General features: G+C 29.2%; 1 protein-coding gene across 1 annotated transcript; it reads right to left on the reverse strand.

Moving 5' to 3' along the window:
* Positions 1-17536: 17536 nt before the first annotated feature.
* Positions 17537-19455, reverse strand: LOC129971529 (zinc finger protein 239-like). Its single transcript, XM_056085390.1, has one exon. It carries the CDS (start codon positions 19182-19184, stop codon positions 18039-18041), a length of 1146 nt encoding a protein of 381 aa, XP_055941365.1. The 5' UTR covers positions 19185-19455; the 3' UTR covers positions 17537-18038.
* Between the last annotated feature and the right edge of the window lie 6 nt (positions 19456-19461).

Here is a 19461-nt window from a genome sequence, read left to right on the forward strand (position 1 = left end):
CGCACCCTCCAATGCATATGTAGGTCAAACGATCTGCTCAACACACACGCATCATTATTATTAGTAAAGATGATGAGTAGATCTGTCATATTTTTCAAAGAAATTTGAAATTTTCTTTCAATAAAGTTTGAGTTTAAAAGCAAGCAATGACAAAAAAAAAAAAAAACGCACTCATTTATAAACAACTTCTATAGTAATTTTTTTGTATTAGTCACAATTTAATATTTCCGTGCCAGATTAAAGTTCACATTTTAGGTAAGATTATAAATTAATATAGAAGAAATTAGGGAGATGATAGTAAAGATATAGAAGAAATTATATAGGGAGTAAGACAGAAAATTAGGGAAATGCATAAGAAAATACACACAACGCTTTAAGGCTTCTAAAATAGCATATATTACATGTCTACGAAATTTTATTTAAAAAATCATTAAGAGGGAGCACCATAAAATATTTAATTGAAAATTTTAACAAACATCCAATTGCGGACAATTATAATTGACCGTAAAAGATCGTGTGTAAAAAAAAAAATGAATAAATAATGAACAGAGGAAATTATCTTGAATGAATGAGGAAACCCAAATTAAAAGCACGACTAAAAACTAAATTTATCAAAATAACATAATTAAACTATTCAAATAGAAATTTTTTTTGAAGAAACGACGAAAAAAAAAGACAAAAAAAACTAATGAAACAATAAAATTGGAGTGAATTTTATTTTTTAAAAAAGAAAGTTTTATATCTCAAGAATTAAAATAGATTTTGCACTCATGTGTTTAATAGAAAAGCCATATTGAGATTATCACTTCTCTGAAATTTATTTGATGTTCCATTACGATATTGTAAAATATCGTTGGAAATTATGCATAAAACATTTATTTAAACCAGTGGAAATGGTCTCCCCAAAACTTTCTAGCATCCTCTCTAATAAAGGTGTTACCACTTACTAAATAATCTCATTGCCATGCCATTACCCTATTCACCTGTTATGTCCGGAGGATAGGAACCTTGAGTTCAAGAAGCTCCGTGACGCTCCCTTCAAATCAGCAATAAAACTGTTATCTCAGAGAACGCCTTGGAAAATCAATTTAGAATTAGAGCGATTTCAGCAAGATCATTTAGTTGAGTATTATGAATTGAATACAATAACATTTTACGGCTATTGATTGGAGTAAAAGGAATTTTACTTCAATAAAAGAAGTTTTCTACATAGTTCCACATATCCTGCGGGATATGATCTATTTTATCATCTTTCAAGTCGAAACTTTTGGCATTATTTTTCTAATTCCTTGGCGGTTTTCTCTATTTAACCAAAAAAATTTCGCATACACTCTAATAAAGGTGTTATCCTTGAAGAAATTTTACATGCCGTTAGCGTACAATAGCTACGAAATATTAATCTTTGGCATTGATTTAGCATTTTCACTGAATGCAGCTTGTGATTTTTGGCGATTCATCCCCTGACATGAGGTTAATTATATCAGGAGAGTTTTCCCCCAATCGATTAAAATAACAGTTTGACACAGAACTAGTAGTCGAAAATGACATACCAAATTTGACATATTTAAGGCATTGTGTTTTAGAGTTTTACCGTTTACGTGATTCTGAAAATTCAGACAGACGATCGACCCTTGTTGGGTTTGACTCATTATTTGCTAGGTATCTATACTATAGATATTAAATCTGGGTATCGAATTTTCTCTATCTAGTTCTCTTTGTTTTGTAGTTATGGTGTTAATTATATTCTCACAGTTGGACAATCAGGCTTTCTCTGGGCGGTTTCTTTGCTCAAAATATGATAGAAATCTTCAAGTTTGGAGTAAAGACCGTATATCAAATCTCATTTGTCTAGTTTAAAGATTTTTTGAGCTATCTTTGTTACAGACAGATATATATATATATATAATATATAGATATATTATTATTATTTTAACTTAGAGAGGTCTATAATGTGGAGATTCGACAAAATTTCGAATTCGAATTTTTTGGTGAATCACAATACTTTTTCAATACTTCGTATACGGGAAAGTATAAATTGCCAACATTAAGAACAAAAGAGAAAGACAACTATACTGGTATCTTCTGAAATTCTGATGAAAACTTAACGAATGCTTAAAAAACTGCCGCGTGCATTAAAAAAATTAGCATCAAACATGCTTCATGAGAAAACATATAACTTTTATAAACTTTATGGTCTTCTGCACCCTATATGTGCATTTTAAGTATTTACAGATACACGGGGACATTTTGAAAGCCAAAGACAATTAAGGATAAATAAATAAGTAAATTCATTGTTTGAGTAGACTTTGGAATCTCATGCTTTACTTTCAACTGAAAGGGAATTATTACAGCATTTGAATGCAGAAATAATTATTGATAGATACGCACAACCATCAAGTGAATTAAAATGTTTGTTAACTTATCTTTAAAGTAGCGAACTGCATATATTTCTGGATTGTTGAGCTGTTAATCTTCAAAAATAGGAAGTATTTGTTTAAAAATATTAAAATAATAGAGAGTTTTTTTTTTTCTAAACTAGGATAAAAAAATTCTCAGAATATTAATATAGTCACGAAATATCAGCACGCTATTAAGTCTTTCAAAACTAATTTAAAATTCAATATAAATTTACATTCATGTTTGCTATTCCTTACTTCCTTAAATATGTGTAATATTTATTCAGTGTGCAGCACAAAATCTCGAACAAAGTTATTACATCATAGAATAGAAGTTAATTAATTTTTTTTTAATTTTTATTCATTTCTTTTTGTCTACCACTTCAGTTATAACATATTTTATAAAGTATCTTTTTAGTTTATGCACTGATTTTGGGCCTTTTTACAATGCCAAGCAAAAGATATGCTATTTTAAAGTTGGAAAACGAACAGTATGAAGTCATTGGTTTGCTTAATGTGCCTCGGCAAACAGTGTTTGATGTAATCTATCGTTTCAAAGAGCTTGGCAATGATGGTAAAAGTCCAGGAAGTGAACTAAAACGTATGGTGAACACTTTCAGTAGCCGTAGGTTATCAAAAAGCGAGTTCAATGAAATTCGAAGGTTTCCATGAGAAAGATCGCTCGTGAACTGGAAATAAGGGATCGATCAGAGCAACGAATGTCAAAATCAGAGCATGGACTGAAGCCTTACAAGCAGAGCCGGCCTTCTCTTCAAAGGGGAATGGGTGCAACAAGTCATTTGGGGTCCTAATTTTTTGTAAAGAAAAAAAAAAAAAAATACAAATCTGAACATATATTATAAATGCCTATTTATTTAATGCGGGTTTTTTTGCGATTTCATTAATTACTTTAGGAAAGTTACAATTTTTTTGCAATTCTTTCTCGATGCTTAATACAGCAAGTGCATTTAAGTGTTCTGAACACACGCTTGATGAAAGATAATTTTTTATTAATTTTAATTTGCTCAAAGAGCGCTCAGCACTTGCTATAGTAACTGGCAACGTAAAGAAAAGATTTAACAAAGTTAATACATTTAGAAATAACTCATTATATTTATTATTTAGTATGCATTGCAATACGTCTTGTGCGTTATTTACATCTCTTTCATTCAAAATCAAATTCCATAACAAAGAAGTTTCTTGGATTAGGTTTCCATCTACATCTGTGTTAAAAAACTTTACAAAGTTTTGGGAGCATTTCTCTAATTCATATTTTGTGTCTTGTGACAAAGCCTGTCGATAGCTACGCAAACACCTTCAATAGCTCTTATTCTTTCACTTAGAATAAATTTCAATTTTACTGGCGCCTTTGTGTTTTCTAAAGGTTTAAGGCTGAAATCGTGTATAAAGCTTAAAGGATAAATGTAGGAAGAAGGTATATAAATTATTTATAGCATCATTTTTCAAAATATTAAGTTATTTGAAGTATAAACAGATGCCCAATTAAAGATGAGTTTAACAGAAAATGAAAAAAGCTACAAAATACTAATTATATTTAATATATTCCATATTATTCAATTTTAACAAAAAGAATGATTGCATTTCACTTACCAGGTTTTGAGCGTTACTTGTGCCACTTGAAGCTTCAATTCAGTTTACTTTTTATAGCAAGACACAGTAATTAAAGGTTTGGCAAGGCTTAAGATTAATGTCCAGTTACTTGCAAAAGATGACAAAATCGTACCCACTTTCTGAAAACTCGTCAACAGTCAATCAAATAAGAATGAGTTGACGGTGTGCCTAGCCAGGACTTTTAATAGTTAAAAAATACAGTTTATTGTTTATACATAATAGTTTAAGTATAGTTTTATAGTTTGCACTTATAATAGTTTTTTAAAAAATTCGAACTCCATATTTTGACGAATCAGCATGTTTTAGATCTCGCAAAATCTGAGAAACTTATTTTTTTAAATAAAATTACGCATAGGAGTGAACACAATTATTCAAAGGTGTTTTCAGCTTGATGGATGAAATTTTGTTAATGGTTCTCTACTTCAGATTTTTTAATTTCTATCAAATCTTGAACGAAGTGCATTCAGAGGAAATTTGTCAATTCGGTGGTCCGAAAGCAATTTAACACGATATTAACAAAACGAAAAGCGATAAATGAGTAATATTTGAGGTACAGATTTAGCAACGGAAAGAAGGGTCCAGTAGCGTCTGAGGGTAAAGACCCCTGAACACCCAAGGTCAGAAATCTGACTTCCAGCTCATATGAAGATGGCATTCACATACTCGCTTGCACAATCTTTTTTTACAGGGGGGCTCTTTCGCACATCTCCCAGATAGAACACAAGGGAAGAAGAAGCATACATGAACCAGGACTCGAACCCAGGACGCCCAGATAAGGGGGAAGACGCGTTACCCTTAGGCCAGGATGCCGGCGATTTAAAATCTATTTCAAATTTGAATTGACCGTCTGTCGATCTGCTCATTCACAAGCTTGTAAACGTAGTAACAGCGACTTAATCTAATAATTGATCTTATCATTAAAATAGTTTGGTATGGAATTTTGAGTTTCATTTGGTTGACAAATGAACGTCCAAAATGCATATTCGGTTTTCTTCATTATTCTATGAAGCTCTAAACGCTGATGTAAGGGATTTTGAAAATAAGTGCTTCTTGAATTGATGTTTTTTTCTGCATTAGTTTCGCGTGAATTTTATCTTTCGGCATATTTTTGCACTTTTCCTCTCTTTTTCTTTTACCTTTCACTTCCTTTGTTTAACTAATTACTACACTAATATGAGATGGCAATTTACCTGCGAATTACTTATTTTTTTTACATATTAAGTAAAAAAGAAATTTGTTCTCAAATTTTACTCAACACATTTTTTTCAAATTTTAATCAAATTCACTCTCGATCGATAGTATTCGTTTTAAATCCCTTTTGAAAATATTTGAAAAAATATATTAAAAAAAATAAAACCCACATAATTTAATTAAATATTAAGTCCCCTCTTTGTCCCCTCTAGTATTCTATGCTTGATTATTAGATTTATTCCAGTGTTAATTTAGTAATAATCATTGGTTATATTTCAGTTGTTATTGGATTCAGAAGGTTTCAACAATCACTCTTATTATTGTTGTTAGCAGAAATATTACTGTTTAATGTTAAACAAACGCACAAAATACAAACAATATGATAGATGAAACAATGAATCCCCTTTCTGCTGCTCTGTTAAGAATCATTTCTGTTTCTGCAACTGATCGTTGTGTGACTTTTTTTGCTGAGCTATGCTTGGTGCGTTTTGTGTACATTTCAATGAGGCTACGGCCATCATTGGATGGATCGTCCTATGGACGATCTTGGAACTGTTGAAATATTACATGTTCCCCCACTTACCCTCAATCGGAGATCTGTTTTTCGATCCCGATTTGGATCAAGATGTTGATACACGATCTGATCCACCTGCACTTAGAGTAGAATCTGTCCCAGTGGTTCGCTCTTACACGATATTTAAGATTTGCCAGGCTTTAGAACTTCCAGCGAAACTGGCTCCATCTGCAATCCAGAAGCCTGATATCACTGTTGTAGAATCCTATATGGTCTACAAGCTGTGTTCTGCTCTGGGTTTGCCTGCACGGATGGCTCCTGTCGGAGTGCCAATTGTAGAGTCCTTTGCGATCTACCAGTTCTGCTTAGCCTTGGATATTCCAGTGAGATACCGGTCGCAGAAGGACGCAGTTTAACATCAATACTGTCGTCAGCTGCCCGATGCAGTTTTCAGATCAGAACTGTCTTCAGATGCAGCGATGGAGGGTGGGTGGGCGGGGAACAAAAGTAGCCCACCTCCACGTGGTGTTCCCTGGGCAACGGTGCAGTTCTTTGGAACTGCATCGGCTAAGAGGCTACTCAAGTATGAAACAAAAAATGAACTTTTTATTTAGTTTGACAAAATTACACACCTAATTTTTGATTTTACGTTTTATTTTCAAATATTCCAAAATTTCATTACAAGCGTCAAATTCAGATCATGCAGAACGTGTATTTATGGTAGCAACAACTGCAATGTTTTTTAGTTATACATAAGAATTATTAATTTTTTCATACTAAAAAATAAAAAATAATTTAAAATTTGTATTTGGCAAAGAATTGTTGTAGAACTCACACATACAGAAAATCAGTAGCGTTAACAATCATAAATCTGATGGAGGAATCTTATAATGACTTGAATTTGAAAAATTATAGTCACAAAAATTTACAAATTCATTGCATAATTCGTCTCCATATATTTATAGCAAGTTATGACAAAGTAGATTAAAGGCTTTATGCTCAAAGTCGACCTTCTCTTCAAATGGGCGAGGGTACAAGAAATTATTTGACGTCCTAATTTTTTTGTAAAGCAAAAAAAAAAAAAAAAAAAAAAATGAACATATATTATTAATGCATATTTATTTAATGCGTGATTTTTTTTTTTTTTTTTTTTTGCTAATACATCAATTACTTCAGAAAAATGGCAATTTTTTGCAATTTCTTTTTCGGTGCAAATACAGCAAGAGCATTTAAGCGTTCTGAAAAACATGCTTGACCGAAGATAATTCTTTATTAATTTTAATTTGCTGAAAAAGCGCTCAGCACCTGCTGTAGCAAGAGGTAACGTAAAGAAAAGTTTTAACACAGTTAATACATTTAAAAATAACTCATTATAATTAATATTTAGTATGGATTGCAATATGTCTTGTGCGTTATTTACATCTCTTTCATTCAAAATCAAATTCCGTAACAAACATATTTCTTATATTAGGTTTTCATCTACATCTGTGTTATAAAACTTTACAAAGTTTTTGGAACATTTTTCCGATTCTTATTTTTCGAAAGTTGTGTTATCAGTGATTAATTTGAAATCAGAAATACTATTTGATATACTTTTAAACCCATTTTATATTTGTACAATAACAGTATCAATTACAGTGTTAAAAAAATAACATCTAAATTCCTCTTCTGGGATTTTTTTATAACTTCGGAAAATATACTTTTCCTTTTTCGAATTCGTTTTTCAGGAAAATGTTCAAATTATGTGCTAGCACTTTTGCTTCGTCGAAAAATGTGTTAAAGTTTGTTCTTAAATTTTGGATTTCAGTTTTAATTTTATTGACTAAATTGAAAGCCGAGTCAAGAACAATTGTTTCTGCTTGAAATAGTTTATTGATAGTGTTAATTTTGGAAAATATTGCAAGCAATACTGTTAAACATAAAATAAATGACATTTTTTGCACCTAATAAACTTTTAGCTTCGGATACCGCTGTATTATCGTTACTTACATAATTTAAACATCAATAAATTCTTCTAGGGCGTTGCAAGTTCCTTCAAACTGTGTATATATTACCGTTAAAGTATGAAATCCGTTATTTTATAGAATACCTAGTTATTCCATGAAATAACTGATCGTGTCCGTTAAAGTGAAAGACTCTCTTGTATTTCATGGTTTAATTAGTTATTTCATAGAATAACGATTTGCAGCCCGTTAAAGTGTAAAATAATCTATATCATATATCTCGCACGACAAATACATTTACCTTCCACCCCTACTGCATTTATGTTTTTGTTTGTTTATTTTAAAAATAAAAAATGTTTTTGTTTTAGAAATAATGTTCTTTGTAATTCCAAGTGTCATTTTAGTAATCCTTGTTGTAACAAATGATTTTTTGGTACGTTTCCATAAATACCATTCATACGCTGCATAAATTAGATAAATTGCTTCTTTTTCATTTTAATTGTATATCATTAGTTTAATTTCATTTTAGATAAATTGTTTATTTTACACTTTAACTGTCTTTCATTAGTTAATTTATAGAATACCTAGTTATTTCATAGAATAACTAGTTAAATTAATAACATATTACACACTTTAACGGACACGATCAGTTATTTCATGGAATAACTAGGTATTCTATGAAATAACTGCATTATATACTTTAACTGTAACATATACACTGCTTTCACCTAATCTATTTTGGTTTCCCAACGAGTGTCACACAATGGTTTAAGAGTAATGTTTAAATGCTTTGCAGAATTTCACATCTTTTTCCCATTGCAGAAAATAAGCAATATAAACTTTGCAATGTACCAAAAAGTTTTTTTACTATATATTCTGCTGGTAGCGGCATCATAAATTACCAAATTAAAGGAATGTGATAGGCAATAAACATAAATTGCATGCGGATTTAGAGAAAGTATTCTAGATTGTACTCCTTTATATTTCCCTTACATGTTACTACCGTTGTTCAAATGCGTGCCCTCTACAATTCATTATCTAAATCAAACTCAGTAAATCTTTTCAATAGAGTTTTCGTTATTCCTTCTCCAGTGACATTAGTTATTTCAATAAATCCTATAAATGACTCGTTTATAGTTAAACTTTTCTCTTCAAATTTTACATACCTAATAATGATTGAAGATTGTTCCTTAGGGGAAATATCAGGAGTATCTTGTTTAATCTTGTTAAGGACTTCTTTTCCCAATGCAGAGATAATTTATTCTTTTTGTGCTAAATGAGGCAAAATTCTGTTTTTCGAATTTATTATTTTGTTTATACCATCTGGTAGCGCATGGCCGTATTTACTTAATAATTCGATCAAACATAAAAAATTTCCATTAGGCTATCCTTTTATTTCGCGATTTCCTCGAAGTGGAAGATTAGAAAAGTAGAATAATTTAACTTGATTTATTTTACCAATAGTTGAAAGCAAATATAGTCGTTTTAGTAATTCTTACCAAGCAATAAACGCATTAAAATGACAACTAGAACTCTCATGATCTTGGATTACAGTTGACAGCTTTCTCCAGTTATTATAGCCACCTATAAATCGTGTAGCTTGGTCATTTCTTCTTCCTCTTTTGGAAAACAGTATAAATTAAAAACAAAACACGGAAAATTGCGTTTTTGAATAAATTAACCAGTTGCGAAGCTGAGTTTCACCATTTAGCATTTTTTTAAGCAGTATGTAGTGGAAAATGATCTATCTTCAGCATTTTTAGCAAAAAATTCCTTGTGTTGTACAGGTCTGCTTTAACACAAAACATTCTAAATTTATTAGTTATAATACTTGGCCATAAACCAGCATCATTTATATTCTCGTATTTGTTATTGTCATTTCCATCATTATTTTCCGATTCGGTCATATTTATATAAACATGCGGTTCTTCAACAAATTTCACCGTGTCAACATTTTCATTGGAGGACAGTGTAGTTGGAGTAGAAATTTCTTCCCCAGTTGAAGTTTGAATTGTAATTTCTGAAGTTGAAGCAATTTCTTTTCTAGAATTACTTCGGAGCCAAGAAAAGTGATCTACTTGTGACTTCTTGTGAATTTTAGCTTTTCTTCTTTTTTTGGCACCCAGAGCGATATTTCATTGACATGGACATGGTTATATCTAACAGTATTAAGTAGTTTTGTAGAATGAATTATCAAATTAATATATACTATACTATACGCTATTAACTAGTAAGTGAGATAAGTGACTGTTAATCAATTTACTTTATATTAATAATATTTGCACACTTGCACTAGACTATAATATATTCTGTAAACTTGGTATATTTCCAAATCCGTCGACTACTGCATTTAAACTTCTTCCTTAAACTTCCTAAAACTTTGCATTTAAATTTCTTCCGGTCGTGGCCGGTGAAGAAGTAATGCAGTGTGCATTGCTAGGAGTTTATCGTTTATTTTATCTTCGTTTTACTTTTTGTTTCAACAACTTAATATAAACAAATATGCATAGATGCACACATAAAAAATATTACATTACATACAGAAAAAATTACATAGCTGATGATTTACAAGTCCATTTGAAGCCAGCCTCAGCCTCGACTTCTGGCCGCCGCTAGCGTCCAAAAGTCGTGCCGCTCTGTCTTAACATATCTGAAAAGGATTTCTTTATTCATAAATCAACTCCCCCCCCCCTTTTATAGGTATCACTGCAATCATTGCATAATAACGGCGTCAGTTGAAGCTCAGCCAGCCACGTGGAAACAAATGTATACTTTCAGTATGTGTAAACGCTATTATTGTTAATAACACTATTTTAATTCTTGATCACAGCGGGGTTCCTCAATCGTGGGGCTCCGCTGCATAGCATCAACCGCAGCCCCCAGATGTCCGGCCCTGCTTATAAGGTCCAGAAAATTCAGCTTCCCACTGAAGAAAACAAACTTGTACGGCTCGAAAGATGCCGAAAACTTTTGAAACGATTCCTTTTCTTTAATGAGAAGTCTTTACCGTCCAAAATTTCGTAACTCCTAGAACCATAGAATCTGGTCTGTAGAAGCACTTCAGCATTTGGTGAACATCACAAAAATCCAAAGTCGGTCGTGGTCTAAGGCTGAATTTGCGAAAGCTGCAAAACATACTTTGGTGGATAAAGGAGCTAAAAAAAAAAAAAAAAAATTCAAAAAGTATACCAGTAGGACATTTTAGCAGCTTTTATATTTCCGTAGACCAAAACGCACTTCGGAAATGTAAAATGGGAGTTTCAAGAGGATTCTGCAGCAGCTCACAAGGCTAAAAGGACAGAAGAGTGGTGGAAGGAACTTCTGGACGTGATATCAGAGAATGGACACAATACTCGCCGAATCTCAAGCCCATGATTAAAATGTATGGTCCATTTTGAAGTCTAAAGCTTGCACTAAACGACTTAAAAGTTTGGACTCTCTAAAGAAATGTTTTCTGTGGGAATGGGATAGATTAAAGGTAAAAGACTTGCAGGCCATTGCTGCAAATTTCAATAAGCTTTTGCGCCTCTGCAAAAGCCAACCGCTTTGAAACCAATTAAATTTATTTATCAGTAAAAGTCTACTCTTATTATTATTTGTTATATTTTGTTAATTTATTAATTTTTAATCAAGTTATATTAAAATTTTTTGTCTGGATTTTTTTTTCTCCACACCCTATATATTGTAATTAATAATATAACATATTTCACAAATTGGGAATAAATTATGTCAATCTATTGGTTGTAATGATATATATTTGTGGGTTGGGGATGAATAGGCAGCCACTGCCGCCTGGCAATTTAGATTCAGTCTGCAAATGCCACTGACAGTGAAAAATGGTGGGAAAAACTTGATTATAAATTAGATGTTTATCGTGTTACGAAAGATTCACACATTGATTGGTTGGTTGGTTTTTATGGCGCAAGGACCAGATTTGATCATTCTGCGCCAAACATTTGTTAAAATATGGCTTTCGTGTTAAAAATTAAAGCATTTTAAGAAAAAGAAACAATTAAATCTGATGTAAAATTTGAATATCTTTTTAAAAAGTAAAAATATTTGGATGAGGGTTATCTCCTAAAATGTCATTTAAGTTGAAAACAGTTGCTCCAAAATGGACTTGTCGTTGTGTACTAAAAATTTGGCATTCACACAGAATATGCTTAACCGTTAAAACGCAATTGCATTTATCACAAAGTGGTGCATGATCAGACTGTAAAAGATGTTTTTGGATCAAATAGGTGTGGCCTATTCGAAGTCTCTTGATAATGACATCTTTCTTTCTAGTTAGAATTTTACTTTTGAAACCCTTGATAGATGGCTGTATTTGAAAAAGTTTATTTGTAGATAGCTTTTCCCACGTAGCTTGCCAGAATTTACTTTGAATTATTTTTATTGCTTGTAATGCATCGGATAATGGAACAAAATTTTCCTTCAGCAGGGTTGAGCTTTTTGCTGCCTTGTCAGCTTTTTCATTTCCCCAAATTCCAACATGCGCAGGAATCCAACAGAATTTAATTGCGAAATTATTTTTTAGCAAATTATATATGTGCAAACTATTTAGAACTAAGGGATGACTTTCCGATGATACATTCTTAAAAGCTGCAATACTACTTTTAGAATCAGTATATATAATAAATTTAGAAGGGGATAAGGTTGCAATTTTTTGAAGGCTAAGATATATTGCATAAAGTTCGGATGTAAAAACAGAACAGAAAGAGTATATTCTTCCTTAAAAAAAAAAAAAAATCTATATCAAGATATATTACTAAATTTGTCCCTCTTTTATGAAAGCAATGAATATAAATAATTCTAAAAGATAATATTGTAAAAAAATATTTAATTAATAAAAAAAAATTATGGACAAAATTATATTTAATTCTCAGAACTTAAAGTAAGATTCTTGAGAACTTTAAAAAGAAGTGCAAATCTTTGAAATGAAAGAAGTGGTTGCCCACTCGCTTTTCAAATCATTTTTGAATAAACATACTAGAATTACCTATCCTTGTTTGACTATCAATCTCAAACCCTAATACAGTAATACTATCAAGAGTGTAATTAAAGACTCACAAATAATAACACAAATTTCTAATCGACTTGTAGCAGCAGTCTCTCTCTCTCTCTATATATATATATATATATTAAATCTATTGGCACAGAAGTAGCATCATTTATAAGGAAACAGTTAAGAATCTTTTTTAATGAAATTATGAAACAAAATAAAATGTCCAAATCAGATTTATTGATTTAATATAAATATCTCTTATCAGTATTGCAACTCAACAATGTGAATTTTTTTTTTCTTTTAAATATCTCAATCAATTAACATTTGGAAGTACAGTAAACATTCGATTCACCAAACAGAATTTAAAATGAGATATTACATAGAAATTACATTATACAATTACATAAATTGCAACTTATTTTTGTTGACTTGAAATCAAAAATGAAAATTGCTATTATTTCTAAATTGCTTATTTTAGTTAAATACCGCTATACTTATGTTTCAGTGATTTTTACTGAATTTCTTTAAGAATTTAATGTATCTGAAATAGTTACTGCTTACAATGAACTCAATCATTGTAAGCAGTAACTATTCAGTAATAAAAAAATTTCTCTATTCTTAAAAAAAATTTAAACATATTAGAAGAATATTTATTTTTGGTTATTTTGAAGCATTATTATATAACTGCTGTATAATGTTTGTTCATAAAAAGGACTTATGTATAAAAATTATTAAATTCTTTTACTATAATAATTATTATTTTACTTGTTTAAATTACTAACTGTTTCTTTACAGATTTGCTAAAGCTCTTACTAAAAATAAATCTTTACTATTGATGTAAAAATACTAATCAAATACTTTTGCAGTATCTCATTTTTTGACCCAGTTTTCCTTCATTAAAAGTTTTAGATAAATTAAAATTTTGATTGAGGCATCATCAGCTTTAAATTATCTATCTATTTTGGTGTATAAAATGCTTAAGGTGCATTAGATAATCAGTGAAAAAAAAAATCTACAAGGATAATATATATATATGTGTGTGTGTGTGTGTGTGTAATGATATTTTAAACTTTAATTTAAATCCAAATTAATTCTCAAATTTTTATCTTAATTTAGCCCATAAAAACTTCATTCTAAAATATTCTCTTATTTCCTGATCCCATTCCACTTTTTCTATTTAATTAATGCAACAAAAGTTCTGTGAAAATACTTTCATCAGCGGTTCCCAAACTCCGCGTGAAGATCGACGCGTGTAGCGAAAATCCTTATCGAAATCTCATTGTATTTAAGCACTGTGAAGAAATATTTTCCCTATCAATATCTCATTTTATATAAGACCAGGGATAAAATGTTCATCAGCTTTAACTCATTTCACTTTGTGTCGTTCTGTGTTGTGTGTGTGCTCGTCACTCCTGCTTGTACATAATGCGTGCCTGCCCGGGAGGAAATAAAACGATGTCAAAAAATCGAAGGTCTCTTCACTGTCTTTTGATTAAAAATTTATGTATATATATATTGGCCAGATTCTATCAACTGCATTAAGAGTCTGCAGTAAATTGCATGAAACAATGATTTCGATAATGCAAATATTGAATTTCTTTTATACTTATTCACATTTTCTATTTATTAATATAAACAGTTTTATATTAATAAATAGAAAATTATTAATATACAGCTTTATATTAATAAATATCAAGCATCCATCAAATACTTCTTTTTACTTCGGATGTGATAAGAATGTAGATCAAAGTATCAAAATTAATACAAATAGCTGATTGGGATGGCACAGATTGTCCATTTGGATACAAATGGCACTTATATGTTATATGTTAAAATAATAAATAAAATAATGGCACTTATATGTTAAAAATAATTAAATTTACATATTATTGCTTTTTCAAATGTAATCATAAGAAAATAGAAAGAAATTTTCTTATTATAAGTAAAAAAAAAAAACCAAGAAAATATATTATAGTACATTTTATGCAGAAATTTATATTTCCTTAACTGTTTATTAGGTAGCTATATAAAGCATTTTAATAAAATATCATACTCAATATATTATGATTCTGTCATATTTTGTTACATATAATTAAAAAAACTACAAAAATTTGAATAAATTAGGCCTACTTTTCTTTTTAATAAATTATGGAATACAATACTTCAGATTAATATAACGAAGGTAGGGAAAAGAAATCCTCACATAATTATACTAGATTGTAGCATCAAAGTATTGCCTTCATATCTAGAATAGTTGTAGATTTAAGATCTGATTCCATTAAATATTGGGAATATACAAGGATCTGATGTATATTAAATCCATCAACATCAAATGTCTCTCAGATGACATCATATGGAAGTTTGGAGAAATTGCCACGTCAGTCTTGCCATATGACCATAATTTGAAAAATTCATAAGAAGTTGTAAAACAGGATGATAATTTATCCAAGCACACAGTAATAAGAGAGAGATGTAGACTTTAGACCATAATCAAGATTGGATCAATATTAAATCCTCAATTCTATTAAATAATTGGGCAAAAAATAATTTCTGCTAAAACAATGTAATTCATTTTAGAAAGCTTTATGCAATATGAGTTAAAGAACAAATGTTTGCATATAGATTTCATCTGCAAAACACTGTAACAAAAGACTAATAATTTTCCTGCATTTTTATGAGTAGTAAAATAAGTTATTTATCCACAGAAATGAAAGCTGTTTGGCTATAATTTTCTAAAATAATTTTATTGAAATAGATTAATGACAAGGTCAAATGATTTTTTTTTTATTGCTAATCAAAATTTGCTGAATTGAACTGCTTGAAAGATTAGAATACAAAGAATTGCTTAAACTGATCAGTTAAAATCAATAAGATTATTCTCTTGTGTCGAGGAATAGGCCAATGTGTAATTATAATCAGTAGTAATCCTTAGAAATTGCAAGCTAAATTAACAACAAAAATAATAAGTGAATATAAAGATATTAAATGTTGTCCATAAAGAACAGAAACTAAGGATATGTAATTTAATATCATACACAGTGAAGATGAAATAGTATAGTACATAGAATAATCATACTTTATATACATTGTGTTCTGGTCTGAATTTGAGAATTCAAGATAAAATTTGTTTTAAATGTGTTTTTAAAAGCTGTCATTCCAATCTGAGAATCAATGGTTTTCCAATGGTTCAATCAGAAAAACTAATTTCCTTAACTGATCAATGACACAATTCTTTAATTATTATTTTTTTTTCTGTACTAAAATGTTTTTCTTAAAAAGTAAATTATATTATTTTAAAGTGAACATATTACAAAAAATTTTTTTATTACATCTTTTTTATTAAAATTATTGCACTGTAAATTTAAAAAATGTTTAAATGGTTCAAGTTTGACAACTTTCCTCTATTATCTATTTTGCTGGCTTGTTTACATGGCTCCTTTTGAATAATGAAACAAAGATAAAATTAATAAATATTGATTTTGAAGTGCAATAAATAAAAAAAAAGTATAAATATGACAATAATTGCAGAAACAAGTGGTTTTTGATGATTATTAAAGAAAAGAACAACAAATAATTGAAATGCATGAAAAGAGTAATACATGGAACATATAAAATTTCAGCAATATGTCTAGCTTATCAATTAATTACTCCTAAGATTGTGACTAACAATATTTCAAAAAGATTCTAAAGATCCAAAAATTTCACAAGTGTTATTTCCTGAAAAGAAAAGGATAGATTGCCAAGAATATATTATAAATAAAATATAAAAAGTGTGACCTTCTATTTGAAATGAATATAATCTAAAAATTTTAAATTTATATAATATCACTGAATGATACATTTATTCTGAAATAAAATTTCAAAAAGATAAAGATTCTGTATTCTACGAATGTTGAAACTCCAGATTTCAGAAAGTTAATTTTTAAAAAATTAAGTGTAAGCAAAGAAAATATTCAATTCTTTTGAAAAATTCTTACTATATCTTTAAAATGCATCTTTTCAATTACATAAATAATCACATTTTTTTTTCTTTTGATGTATAAGCATAAGGCCCTTGTTGTAGAAGGCTATTCTGAATAAAAGGGGACATTGATAAAAAGTTGAGTTACAGAGACTTGAAACTAATTTCATTCTACATTATAATAAAAATATAAATAATAATAACATTTAAATTTTATGTCTATTGTATTGTACAAATTAGTGTAATAAAGAATTACGAAATTCAAAATTATAAAAATTGAATCATTTTTATAAAATTAACATTTCAGACACAAAAGTAAGCATTTAATAAGAAATAACAAAATTAATTGCTTAGAAAACTTATAAAATTATAACTTTTAATGCAAAATACTAGAAAAACTTTAAAATAAAGAGATTTTTGTTACATTTTCTTGTTTTACAAGTCCAATAAATAAAATATTGAAGAAGGTAAATTATTTTTCACTAATACTAAATCCCAAGTAATTTTTAAAAAAATATTTCCAGTTCTTGAGAAAGCTTTTTCAGTATATGCAATGAATGTTTAGTCAGGTTAATACAAATTCCAGAATTCCAGCAAATGTTTGATACAATTTAAATAAATATTGTCATTATAGAATACAAAACTTAATAAAAAAAAACATTGGTTCCATTAAATTAATCAATGTTTTGCATAATCATATTTTAATTTTTTCATTTCAGCATTTGAAATGCCAGCATTTGAAAATCTTCAACCAGTTTGAGAATATTACCATAATTATATCAATAAAAATAAGTAAAAAAAAATCACAATCATATTAATGAAACTAATAATAAAAACATGTTTGTGATAAACTTTGAATCTTTTCATAAAAGAAAAGCATTTCAATAACCCGTACTTAGAATTAGTTGCAAAGAGTGTATAAGAATTGCATGAAATTATTCATATATATGTATATACAAATTACAACAAAACATAAAATAAAAAACATAGGTTTCTTTTTCTTTTTTACAAAATAATGAACATGGCTTGTACCATTTGCCACACCCTTGGGCTGATCATGTTTTTATATGCAAATAAATATTAATTTTAAAATTTTCCCATCAACAAACATTGCAACTCATTTTATGTACATTATATTTAATTCACCTCCATTAAAAATACTTTCTTTTCTTTTTGTATATATATATAATAAGCATAATTTGTTTTTGGAGACATCTCACATAAGAGAAATGTTTTTAATCAAATAAAAAATGATAATAAATTCTCATATAAAGAAGATGCTCCACTGCATACTTTCATCAAGTAAATATTATTTGAAGTAATTCTTAAAGTTTATTCTCTAATTTATAGAAAAGTTTTCAACTAGCAAATATAAATCAAATATTGTCTGAAGCAATTAGATAAGTGTTTGTAAATCCCCATTTAGAGAAAAATGCTTCATTGCATACTTTACATACATGGGACATTTATTTTTATGAAGTAATAAATGTTGTTTAAAGTAACTTTTTCGAGAAAATCCTTTGCCACATATATCACATAAAAAAGGTTTTACATTTGAATGAGTAAGTACATGCGATCTTAAATTTCCTTTTAAAGCAAATGCTGTCCCACATATTTCACAGACATAAGACCTTTCCTTAGTATGAATAACTAGATGCGATATTAAATTTCCTTTCTTGGTAAATGCTTTGTTACATATTTCACATTTATAAGGCTTTTCATCTGCATGTGTAAGTATATGAGCTTTGAATTCATGCTTCAAAGCAAATGTTTCACTACAAATTTCACATGTTCGAGGTTTTTCCTTTTCATGATTATGTAAATGTAAATTTAAGTTACTTTTTTTAGTAAATGTTTTATCACATATATTGCACACATGCAATTTTTCTTTTGTATGTATCAAAATATGTGACTTTAAATTGGCTTTTAAAGAAAATGCTTTGCCACAAAATTCACATATATGAGGTTTTTCTTGGGTATGAGTTCGCAAATGCTTTTTCAAGCTTTCTTTTAATGAAAATGCTTTTGAACACATTTGACATACATGAGGTTTCTGGTTTTTATGAACGTTCAAATGTCTTTTGTGATTGTTTATTTGAGAAAATGCTTTACCACATATTTCACATATATGAGGTTTTTCATTTGTATGGATACGAAAATGAGATTTTAGGTTTGATTTTAGAGCAAACGCTTTATTACATACTTCACAAACATGAGGTTTTTGATTTTCATGAATGAAAGAATGTCGCTTGAAATCACAAGCTCTAGAAAATTTTTTCCCACACTGTTTACAAGAATGAGGTTCTTCTTTTGTATGAGTAAGTAAATGTAGTTTTAAACTTTTTGGATAAACAAATCCCTTTTCACAATATTTACATACATGGGGCTTCTTTGTATGAGAAATTAAATGCGATTTTAATTCAATATTAAGAGAAAATTCTTTTCCACACAATACACATACATATGGTTCATCCCCAGCTGGTTGAGAAGTTTCAGATTTTATTTGAAAAGAAATTATTTTTTGCACATTTGTTTCACTCATTGTTAATTCTAAAATTTCGATACAACTTTCGAAATTCAGAAACTTTTATTATAAAGCAACATTTCTTGGAATTGGGCTTTGAGAGGGAAAAAAAAATGTAGTAGGGTGTCAAAGGCAACCTTTCATTCAATGATGAGGATTTTTTGAAATGTAAGCTCGCTTTATGCTGATTTACCTCAAATTTTCCTTGTTTAAAGAAGTTGAAGAGTGATCTTATTTAATCTTTTCCATATTGAAATATAAATTTTTTAAAAATAATGATGCCACCAAATAAAAG

The sequence above is a fragment of the Argiope bruennichi genome, chromosome 1, assembly GCF_947563725.1.
Source record: "Argiope bruennichi chromosome 1, qqArgBrue1.1, whole genome shotgun sequence".
Taxonomy (NCBI): Eukaryota; Metazoa; Arthropoda; class Arachnida; order Araneae; family Araneidae; genus Argiope; species Argiope bruennichi.